The sequence below is a fragment of the Teleopsis dalmanni genome, chromosome 1, assembly GCF_002237135.1.
Source record: "Teleopsis dalmanni isolate 2A chromosome 1, ASM223713v2, whole genome shotgun sequence".
In the NCBI taxonomy this organism is placed as follows: Eukaryota; Metazoa; Arthropoda; class Insecta; order Diptera; family Diopsidae; genus Teleopsis; species Teleopsis dalmanni.
This window is the reverse complement of record NC_051846.1, coordinates 78,103,714-78,116,421: the sequence shown is the minus strand read 5'-3', so window position 1 is coordinate 78,116,421 and position 12,708 is coordinate 78,103,714. Positions and strand designations below refer to the sequence as shown.

The 12,708-nt window shown below is 25.6% G+C and overlaps 1 protein-coding gene across 6 annotated transcripts in view; it reads right to left on the bottom strand.

The window, feature by feature from the left end:
• Nucleotides 1-3,141: 3,141 nt before the first annotated feature.
• The window catches only part of LOC119665750 (MOB kinase activator-like 2), a 70,761-nt gene continuing 61,194 nt past the window's right edge, over nucleotides 3,142-12,708 (bottom strand). For 2 of the 6 annotated variants that reach the window (XM_038074992.1, XM_038074991.1), the window contains exons 3-5: nucleotides 4,961-5,121; nucleotides 4,449-4,545; nucleotides 3,146-4,368 (exon numbers count right to left, since the gene is read on the bottom strand). In XM_038074992.1, the coding sequence (XP_037930920.1) occupies nucleotides 3,363-4,368; nucleotides 4,449-4,545; nucleotides 4,961-5,121 (1,264 nt within the window). In that variant the 3' untranslated portion in view covers nucleotides 3,146-3,362. Of the gene's footprint in view, nucleotides 4,369-4,448; nucleotides 4,546-4,960; nucleotides 5,122-6,888; nucleotides 7,136-12,708 lie in introns of those variants that run through there. The other 4 variants (XM_038074990.1, XM_038074988.1, XM_038074989.1 and 1 more) reach the window with 4 other exon arrangements.

The window sequence follows — 12,708 nt, the reverse complement described above, 5'->3', positions numbered from 1 at the left end:
ATTATCAAATGTTCAACTTAACGAATGATATACTTATATCACCAACTTTGATTTAACGAAATCTACGATAAAATAATTATAAGAGGAAATCTGTCGTTAAAAAAATAGCAACTCATGTTAGACAAAAATGTCGTCGAATTCTTATGCCTTGTTTTCACTGTCATTTTAAATGACAATTATAATTGACTGGTGTGTCAAATATGGTGTGTTTTTATGATATGATAAGTATGCAAATACGACATCATAAGACTACCCGTTTCCATTATACTGACATTATTTGACAGTGAAAATGACATAGTGTAAACAAGGCATTAGCTTTTGTTAATAAAAACTAAAAAATTTGTTTAATTAAAAAAGTTAACTTAACATAAGCTTATTAATAAACAACAGAAAATTTTCATTACATCGAAATCATGATTTCATAAGACTTATAAAAGAAACGTAGAAGAATTAATAGCGAGCATCAATAATTTTCAAAAAATAATTTCTAAACTACAAAATAGCTATATTTCTTTGTTTAGCATACGTAGTTGATTTATCGAATTTTTCTATTTAACTAATGAGCTGTACATGAAACCTTTAGTTAAATTGAGTGACTATCGCTTAAAATATGACAAACCTCAAAAACTTAAAAAAAAAATATTAATATAATATGAATGTAAAAATTTGATAAAAAAATAAAAATTAAAAAATAACAAAATAAAAATAAAAAAATAGTTTTCGATTAATTTGTTACATATATTTTAAATTTTTTAATAATATACCCATACAATATACTCATATATTATTCCCGGACAAATTTCAAAATGAATACGTATTTACACTCAAATACAAAAATCTAGCAAAAATCTTGCCAGTGTAGAAGCTAGGTTAGTTTTTGGATCGGAAACCTAAAAATGAAATATACACGATTGCATTTTTTAGACAAATTTTGTTTACATTCAATTAAAATGCAGAGTTTTAAGATCGTATTTTTATTCATTTAGATATTTTGTATGACTAAAACAATAGCCTACTTTTAGGCGGTTTTAAATAATTTTGTTTGATTTTAATTTAGACCAATTCCTATTACACAAATATATGCCTAGATAAGTGCAGGCTTGACTAGTGAATTCATAATACAAATTATTTATCATCATAATAATTATTAATAGTGATATCCCTCATAATATTTCAGAAAATTTACTGAAATTTGTTGATAATCTTGGAAATAATTTAAATGATTTTTCTTCATATTACCTATTATTTTTTAATGGAAGAAATGCAAAGCAGAATAACATTAAACACAAAATAAAACAAATTTTCAACAGTTATTATGCTGTTAAAACTGATAGTTACTAGCCTATAGGTGTACTCATCAAAGCATATAAATTTATCAAATGTATAAATCTATGCGTTTACTTACACGGTTATATAAACGCACTTAGTAAAATATTTGACTAAATTTATCAATCTGCAGTAGATTAGCAACTTGTGCTTTTGTTGGAATATAACTCTGTAGATATAAAAAATTTGGTAAAATTTTCGTGTAAATTTATCAAGTTAAGACTATTTTTCATACAAAATTTGACACTTCATTTTCCAAGCAGATAAATATGTTTATAAGGTTTATAAAGAATTTATCATTTTAGTTGAGTAGCCCTTATGACTGTTAACACTGTAATGACTGTAATGATGTAATTAATTTTCAAATTACTTGCACCAATTTTTAACGAAAGTATATTATAAAACGAATTTATAACTTTTTACGTTTATAATAAAATATATTCTATATAAAAAAATATTTAATTCAATTTTATTAATGCTTTTATTTACATATTCAAATTTTATTTATATTTTATGCTGTTTGTGAAATAAGTACAAATTATCATAATACAAAGAAATTTTGAACAAATATTTCAATATAATTTCTTAAACATAAAAAATTGTATAATTCTTTTAAACTTAAAATTAATTAAAACAATAAATTTCTTTAAATATGTATATTAAATCGAAAACTTAAAAAGAAAAAAATTAATATTAAAGAAGAGGAACTTTTTAAATAGAAATTCAAATTACTAATCTAACTAAAGCATAACTAACATATTAAGTTTAAGATGAGAAAATAATATTACACCAAATTATTTCAACTTTTTGATTAAGTTAAGCTATTAGCTATTAATAGTTTTGTAACATTAGACGAATCAATCTAATAAAAATATTAATAAATTTAAGGAACAGAAGGGCATTAATTTTGTTGATTGCTGTGATTTTGGATATATTTTACAGTTAAAGTAGAATACGATGGATGATAACAAATGGATTATAATAAATTAAAGCAAAAGTCTTTAAATTTTATTATTCATTTATCGTTTAATTATTATTACTATTAAAATTTTATTTCCTATTGTAATGAATAATTTTAATTTTATAACTCATAAACAATATATTTTAATTTTTTATTGCATAATTATAATAACTTGTAATTACATTAGATTTACTTTGGTACACGCAAGTTTTAATTGTAGACTTTAATATATAAATAAACACATAAATTATTGAAAACACAGTTCAACATAAATTTATCTTAACTTTATACTTAAAATGGTTCATCATATTTTTAATTTTTTAACAAAATTATAAGCTCAAAGCAAGATTGTTAAGTTGGAACGTAACGAAAGCAACAACATAATGTGTTAAATAATTCAGATTTTCCTATATTAATTGCAACGCAGTGTTCCCATCTGAACAGCTTTCTAGTTTTTATGGTATACTTTAAGGCGGCATTGAACCAAATAAATAGAAGAAGAAGAAGAGTTGATATATTTTCAAGTCATATATTTTTATCGGCCTAAAGCACTTTTTATTAAAATCCTTGTTTAAAAATTTGTTTCATCTAATACAAAATATGCTAAAAATAGGTGTATTCGTATGTGTGTTTATGTGGGGTGTATCTTAATAACGTTTATATAATTAGCATTTTTTGCTTTTGTATTTGTAATGTGCATTTAAGTTTGCTTATTTGTTTGTTTGTTTGTTGTGTTTGATGTTTTATAACACCATTTACATTTACATACAGACACAGTTACTTTTTCATATATTATATGCCTATATGCCTTTATATAAATATTTTGTGATTTATTTAGTTTAATATTAAAATTTATTTGTTTTTATATTTTTTTCTTTTTACAAGTAAAATCTACTCTATATATTAAATATAAAGCATTAAGCGTGTCATGATGCATCATTCTCCACTGTAGCAGAAATATATCCTTTGTAGTATATTCAAAAGCTACAACAGCATTAGCAGCTATATTTAACTCAGCAATAACAATAATAACACCAACAATAATAACGTTCATATAAACTAAAATTAACGGCAACTATGCTGTTGTGGAGGTTGTGGATGTTGTTGTGGAACTTGGTGCATTACTCGCATTGCACTGTATGAGGCCACTGTTTTGCGTATGTTGCTGCTGTAGTAAATGGTGCTGATGATGTGCATTATGATGATGATGATGCAGATGATGGTGATGATGATTATTGTTGTTATTTGTAAAATTAAAATGTAAAGCGCCCGCGCCGCCATTATTACTATTTGTGGTCGCTTCTGTTGTATTGCAGGAGCTTGATGAAGGAACCGCCGATGTGCAATATCGTGTAGTATCACCGAATTCACCGCTTGTTAAATCGCCTAATATACCACCGATAAGGCCACCACCACCGCCGAAAACAGCGGCAGTTGTTGTGGATTTTGTTGCTGCTTCAGGTTGTGTGCAAATAGGTGGCGCTGCAGCATCGCCATCAATAATTGTTGCATTATTTGTACCAACAGCAGTTGTAGTTGCTGAGGTGTTTTGCATTAAATTGACATCTTCTTTTGAACCACCACCATCGCTGTTACTATTTGTTATATACTGTGTATTGGTGATTGTAGTTGCATGGTTTTGGTTTTGTAATTGTTGCGTTGTGTTATTGCAGTGTGTTGTCGAACTATTGGACACGCTATCCGTATCCGTTTGACTGTCGTCTGTTAGGCGTAACGCCACTTCTAAATCTCTTAAAACATCTGTTTCTTTCTCATCGATTAAATTAAATCGCCGATGCAGCGCTGTCAGATGCGCAAATGTCAAATTTAAGTGGGTATGCAGTCCTAGCAACGCAATTTCTCTGAAATGCGCCGCATACAGATGAGCTATCACATGAAATTGCAAGCGTAGAATTTTTCGGGCAATCGATTCAAACGAACTGGGAAATTCGTTGGCATATTTGGTTGGAAATATCGACTCGTCACTGACCGTTTTCTGTGTAAATGTCATTACGTAGTCGATATATTGTGGAGCGGCCACACGCGTCTTTTTGCCTTTTTCATCGAACCATAAGTACGTTCTAGCAATTAAAAACAAAAATGATGAGAGAGTTTTAAATAAAAATTAAACAAAATAAATATGTTATTCAATCGTATTTACCTGTTGCCTGGTCCTGTCATATCTGGACAACCAGGTGGCGTACAAAATTCACTAATAGTTCCATATACCAAATTTACATGTTCAAATAGGGCAAGAGCTGTGAATATATAAAATATATTAATACAACACAATAAAAAATATTTATACAGATAAAAATAAAAAATAATTAAATATTTGAAATAATTTTAAAATTGTCTGCCTATTTATTATTTTTATTGTATTATTTTTTTTATTATATTATTTTTTTTATTATATTATTTTATTGTTATTTTAGCATTAGACTATTAGATCATCAATAAGATTGGTTTTAAGATTTAGATTTTTATGAACGGATGTGTGGTATCAAAACGGCACCTAAGCACTATTTACCGAACTAAAGCTATCTATCAATTAAATTTTTTTTTTTAGTAAATCTAGCAATAAAGAGAAAATACTTTTAACACTTATGTAAAAAATTCCTTAATATATATATGTTTATATATATGGTACACATATATGTAAAAATAACTTACTATGTGAAGCTAGCCATTCATTATAATCTAAGCCAGCTGGAAGATCAACTAAGGCTTTGAGATCTGCTTCAGGTAGTTTACGTTCTAGAACGCTCTCCTCCAAATATAATTTGGTATCTGTTGAGTTTTGATCACCATCACGCTCTTTGCGACGAGCTTTTCTGTAAAAAAAATATATACCAAATTAAATAAATGAAATCGATACATTATACCACTAATTTAATGTTATGAAATAATTGCTAAAGTTAAATTTAATTTTTAAGTTATATTTCACGAATTATGCTAACAAAAGATTTTTAGAAATAAATATTTATAATCTTTTAAGAGTTAATATTCTTGCAAGGATATTGTAAAAAAATTTATAATATATGATTTATTATTATTTTATATTTATATATACAGTAATATAATTATTTTATTTTATTTTATTTTATTTTATTTTATTTTATTTTTATTATTCACTACTGTTCGAAACCTCTTTACCAAATATTTATATATATTTACTTATTTATGAGTTAACATTAAAATTAATTTTAAAATTAATTATTAATAACGAACTGGACTGCTAGGTCCTTCGCCCTACTTTATATATATAAATATATATGCATATTTATATTTAATTTTTTTACTAATTAATTAATTATTTTGATTAATTTATATTTACTAAGTAATTTACTTTTAACTTTTTATTTACTTTCTGATTTAATTGATTTTTTTTTGTTATTTTTAGTATTTATTTAATTTATGTAAAAATCCTTTTAGTATTATGCTTACTATTTTTTTAATTTTTTATTAATGTATTTAATTATTGTTTTTTTTAAACAAATTATATTAATAATACATATTTGTATTTTACTTATTAATATTTCTAAAAATATAACATTTTTAATTTATACTTCACACTATTTTATTTTTATAATTTTTTTTTATTTATAATAAAATTATAAAAGATTTGTATTATCTGAACTTACATTTTTATTCTATTATGTTGTATTATTATTATTATTATTATTATTATTAAATAAAATTTGATTTATTTTAATATTTTTACTTATATTATATATATTGTTAAAGATCTTCTTCTTTTTTTTTTCCTTACGCTTTATCTAACTTTGGGTCGGTACTCCAATAGCTCAGTAACCAGACCTCACAGTCTTAAGTTAGTTGCCTTATCTTTTATGCTTCTGGATCGTATGTCATTTTTAATTATATTATTTCGGGTGTTCGGTGACCTTTCTATATCTTTCTTCATATTCTTTATTTTAATATTATTCTTGTTTTCAATTTTTATTTATATTCTTTTGTATTGTTATATATTATATATATTGTTATATTATATTTTTGCAATTGTTACTATTGTTAGAATTTTACCGTTAAAATATGCAATAAATTAAAATTTTAGTCGGAGAAGAGAAAAGGTTTATACAATTAATTGAAATTTTTTTAAAATTTTTTTTATATAAAATATCTTTGTAGTGTAATGTGTAGAGTTATATGAGTATGTTAATGAACACATATAATTTTTTGGTAGTTTAAATTATATATTTTATATTATATATATATCGTATATCTATTAAATTGGTACATATAATTATTCTTATATAATTATTTTATTTTTGACAAATTTCCATTGATTATAAATATAGTAATTAACAGAAGAAATTTTTAAGTAAAAAATGCTTGGTTATTATTTCTCTATTATATCATAAATAGATTTTTTAAAAGTAAACATTTTCTTCTACGTTAATATCAAATCGTTTGATTTAATACACAAAAACGAATATCATATTTTATTAACTATACTCTTATCATTGTACAGCGTCATACTGATATGAAGGAGCGATAAATGAAAGAATATAATGCAATTTTTTAGAACATGAAATGCAATCCTAAGAATTTTTTATAAGGAGCTAATAGCAATGGCTCACCCTGTAACACACAGTATATTATGCACTGAGTAACGATAAATTGTGCCTAGAGTTTCACCAATTTTATTAGGTATTGCGCTGGTAACCTGCCACATAAATCGCACCGTCTTCAGTACGCATTTGAACACAAACGAATCTTTGGTATCTGCCGTTTCGATCTCTTTCATCGTATAGCGACAGTTAATTTTATTTAATAATATTATTTTTTTTTAAAAAAAACTTCTTCAGTCTTAAGACTACTAAAATTTTAAATTTTATCGCGCCATATTTGTTCTTCACTGGAGTTTATTGTTTATGTACTTCTTTTTAATTTTAAAATTATTTTTTGCTTTAATATATTATATATTTTTATCACAATTAAGTGCTAGAATATTGCTTAGCACACGAAAATTTTCCGCATTAGAAGTTAACAGTTCAACAATATGCAAGAAATTTTTATAATCAGTGACCACAAATATTAAAAAACCAAAAAGAACTACACTTAAGATACTTTATACACAAATAAATAACACCAAAACCTCTCTAGCGATTGTGTTAGGCTCAGAACCCCTTTTCATACTAGCAACTATATATTCCCGAATTGTTTTTGCCTAAAAAATAATTTGCGCAAATTCAAAAGCGTTTTTTATCATTTCGCAGTGGAAGCTTTTTTATATTAAATCGCGGCAATTATTATCGGAAAGTGTGAGGCAAGCATGATACGGTCTTATATGTAATCAGTCAGCCCACAATTCAGGGCTGTTTTACTGATCTGAACAGTAAGTAGGTAAAACCATGGGTGAAACGTAAAAATAAAAATATTGTTAATAATAATGATAAGAATGTATAGTAATTTTTTTTCTTTAATTTCTAGGAATGAATGAATTTATTCAAAATAAATTCAGGTATGATAATTTTATCAATAATTAATTTGAAAGAAATACAAAAACAATTTAATTCATTAATATACATACGATAAGTTTTATTTTATAATCAAATAAAAAGTAATTTAGTGCAATAGAACTACAACTACTGCTACAACAATAGTATCAATCAATTACCCTTTTAAACATCTAGTATATGTATAAGATATCTTATTTTATGGTATGACAAAAAGCAGAAAAAGTATGGGTACCCTATACTTTTATAATATATGTACATACTTATTTGAAAATATTATGCTTGATATCATATATCGTAAGAAAATAATTGTTAATGCTCTAAAACAGCTCTTATAATCGTCAGTATATAGTTGATAATAGTTCTATAGTTCATGCAGAGACCTATAACACGCTTTTAATAATTTTAACACCCTAATTAAGTGGTTGATCCAAACTCCACATCAAAAAACTCCATGAAATCATTTTGTGTAATCATAAAGTTGAGTTTGAAAATACAGATAAAGCCTAAAAGATATTGGAACAACATATAGTTTGAAGGAACATTTGACAATAAGAAAGGAGAATTAAAAGCAGTAATGTAATGTGCTGATAATTACGTGCAATGTTTGAAGCAATAAAAAGTTTTTTTTGTGGTATATGACATTAAATTTAACATGAATCCATTACTACATTCCAGAATCAAATCATCAGTCAACTAAGTGAACAATTCGTAAAACACATCTAAATCTACCAAATTGCACATATATCAATTGTTTTATTTACATGGCGTCCAGACCTCCAATTGGAGTTACCCTCATGGACCTGTACATCGCCTTTAGCAATGCCCGGACAACAGTGATGTTTGGTCATTGAAACTATTTAATTGTTTTATTTATATGGCGTCAAGACCGCCAATTGGAGTGCCATTACCCTCATGGATCCATATCCACCTTGGTGGTTATAAATCCATACCTTCAGTACATGGCTTTTAGCAATACTCGGACAACTGTGATGTGTAGTCACTGGAACTATTTAATTGTTTTATTAGTATGGCGTCAAGACCTCCAATTGGAGTGTCATTACCCTCATGGATCCATATCCACCTTGGTGGTTATAAATCCATACCTTCAGTATATCGCTTTTAGCAATACTCGGACAACTGTGATGTTTAGTTACTGGAACTATTTAATTACAATAAAAACATAAACAAATAAATATGCCTACCTACCTAGCTTACCTACTCCAATATTGGCTGTCGTATTTCGAAATGAACAGAATATTCTACATATTTATCATCATCGTTTGTTTGGAGAAAAGAAGAACAATTAATCGTGAATATTATACGGCGTTGATAAATGCGATTGCAGAATTGAGTTGCAATAAATCAATCTCAAATGAAAAAGGATTAAGTGCTTTCGCACTAAGACAATCCATGACGTCGCTAGTTGATCACAACAATGTTAAAAGATTTAACAAGAATATCTTAAGCAAAGAGATTTAGATCTTAGGAAGAAGTATTATTGAAACTGAAGGATTATGGTAAAAGATATCGAAACTTACAGAAGTAGTATCAAAATTACAATTCACGAGTTTCATATAGAAGTGTTTGTTATTTAAAAGATCCTAGTATTAACCATTGTATTAACTTACTGGATGGTAATTTGGTCTTAAATACAGACATTAAAAAACAAAAAAAAAAATCAATTTATATTATAATATAATGAAATATATGCCGACATTTGTGATTTAAAAATGGAAGATAGTTAAATAAAAGAAAATAAGGCAATGTTTTGAAGTAAATTTATAAATTACACCCAAAAAAATATAGTAATTAATCAAACGAATAGCAAATTTTTATTATATTAGTAAAGCCTAATTTATTATTAAAGAAATGTTAAACAATTTACAACGTAACAATAAATTTTCGTAGTATTTCAATTTTATTATTAAAGAATTGGGCAGGTTGATGATTTAATTTACAGACAAATACAATAAATGAAAAATAAATATCTTTAGAAAAGATATTTTTAGTGCTTATACCATTTTTGGCATTTCAAAAAAAAAAAATTTTTAAATAATAAAATAAAGAAAGAGAATTTATATGAACAAGTTATAGAACATTAAAGAATGCCAAAATGTCTATTGCTAAAGTTATAAATAAGCAGCAATAGACAAAGTATCTTTTATGCCTTTTATATACCATTATTAAAGATATTTAATGCTCTAAATAGCTTTTACTTTTTGAAAAAAACTTCTTGAATTTTTTTTTTTTAAAAGATTTTCTAAATTAAGAATGTTTTGTTTAAAGATAGCCAGACAAGTACAAGTAGATGGGGTGACCTAACAACCTGATGTCATACATGAATACGTAAAATGTTATATTTGCTTAGTATTCTCAGCCTTAACATGATAGGTGCACTTATTAATGCCTTGCAAATGTTTTATTATGTTTATTCTGAAGGTGACTTGTTTACAAAATATATATAGAAAAATATTCGAAGTTATAAATTATAAACATATTAATCGCAATGGGTACTATAAATTATCACTTAGATATACCAAGTAAATGAATAAAAATGCTGAACTTTATTGTGCGAATAGTTTTGCGATCAAAAATAATAAAAGGAAAAATAATTTCTATATAGTACAGTTTCATTTATAAAACAACAATTAAATATAAGAAATATTTCCAAACACTACCGAAGATGGGTGGTGTTAGAAATAGCTATGTGCAGTCAGCTAAGATACAAATATAAAAATTTGATGCTTTTCAAATATCTTTATTATTTTGGCTATTTACCTAGATTTTTAATAGAAAAGAGATAATAAGGAGAAAATGTTTAAATCCATTAAAAATAAAATAAGTTAACAAATACCTTTTTCATATATATATTTTTTATTATTTTGCTAGAGATTTTAAAATATATGTTAATGGTAATGTTAGAGCAGACGAACCCCAGAAGAAAAATTAAACAATAAATAAAAACTTAATGCATTGCTGTTTGTAGTTTTCTTAAAATGTTAAGTTCCTAGTTTTCGAATATAAAGATTATCGTAACATTTGTATGGTGAGCCAAAAATTTAATTAATTAAAATAATATAATAAAAATTCTTGTTGTTGTAGTTCACTAATGTTCGAAAAACCTCTCTATTGAGATTATCTTTATTCTTGTTTTCGTTAGAAATATCTAAGCATTTAAAAATTGTATTTGCTAGTTTTGGGTACTGTTAGCTAGTAGTTTCTCTCTTTACTTATAAAATTAAATAACGTATGTATAAATGAGCTAACTTCAGCATTGACTGGAAGCTTGAGTGAAATGTAGTAGTGTAATTATTGGCTTAGTTACTAATATAAATCCAATATATGACGTTATTAATTTAGTTAAAGATGTTGACAGATATTTTTATGAAATAAACTTTTAATCCACACTTAAAAACAATAAAAAAAAAACCATTGAACTTTCTTTTTTGTTCATCAAAATTTGAAATAAAAATTTAACCTAAGTAAAAATGTTCACAGTTTAAATTAAGAACAAGTTCTTTTATAAATAAACAAACAACTTTCAAGACAGGTTTTTTACGATTAAATTTTGATTACGTCCATTGTTTCATAAAAAAAGAAACATCTTTTATTAATCATTTCTTAAAATTTGTTTTAACAACAACCAATTGCACCCTTATAATATGTTGAAGCTAGCAATAACTTATAATAATATTGGATAAACTCTATTTTGAAGGTCGTTTGAATTTATTATTATCAACGAAATATCTTATTTTGATTTATTCATTCTATACACATACTAATAAAGTCGATATCCAATGGGTTATATATTAACATCCACACGTTTCAATTGCAATAAATCTATCATCCTATCACAACAAGAATTACATGGGGTTTATCACAATTCATATTTATTATAATAAATGACATTTATAATGATATAGGCTTTAACTCTAATGTGCTTTCAGAAAAATACACCTATATTATTTGCTTTTATTTATATTAATTAATTATTTATTAATTAATTAAAATATTAATTATATTATAATTATATATTATATGTATTTAAAATTTAAAATGATGAATTTAATAAACTAATTTTTATAGAATTAACAACTTTTTGTAAATTTTTTGACATATTCAAATACTTAAAAGATTACACATTTTAAATTTTACCATGGAAGCTGTAAAAAATTATGTTACTCATAAATATAAAGTATAATATAAGTAAAATGTGCAATTTAGGAGGTCGTATTAATTTAATTAAATATTAAACTTTAATGAAATTTTCTTTATTATTAAAACAATTTGAACCCTTTTTAATTTTTTAAAAGATATAATTAATTATTAATTAATTTTTTTTAGGTAAAGTTATTACAGAGATTATCTCGGAAAGTGAAACGCCAACGGACAGGATGATTGTAAAGCATAACTTTACAAAAAACTTCAAAACCGAACTTGGGAACAAAAAGAATTGGGAAGGCTTGCCCAAAATCCAAATAATAAAAGGAAACATGTTAACATGGTATACAGACAGGAGCTGCTCTTTATGTACCAGACAAAAGACACTGGGAAGCACTGAGAAATAATGCACCATCTTTCAAACGAAAATATACGCAATATACGCGATTCTGTAGTCTAGACAAAGGAACTCTATCCATTTTTATGAACGGCGTAGAGCAAAAAAAAAAAAGTGAACTGTATTGGGAAAGGCTACCAAGTTTTTCGCAATCTAAAATGCTTAAAGGGACTTACAACCTAAAACGCTTCAAAGATGGCATAGCACAATTAAAAATTATCTAATTATTACCAGATTATTGACCGATCACTGTAGAATAATAACCTATCGAAGTTAGAAATTCAATCCAACTCAGAGTGCACATACTGTAGAAAAGAGAGAGGAACTGATGCACAAGCTTAAGAAACACATAGAAGGGTATGTCAAGGATCTTAAGGATT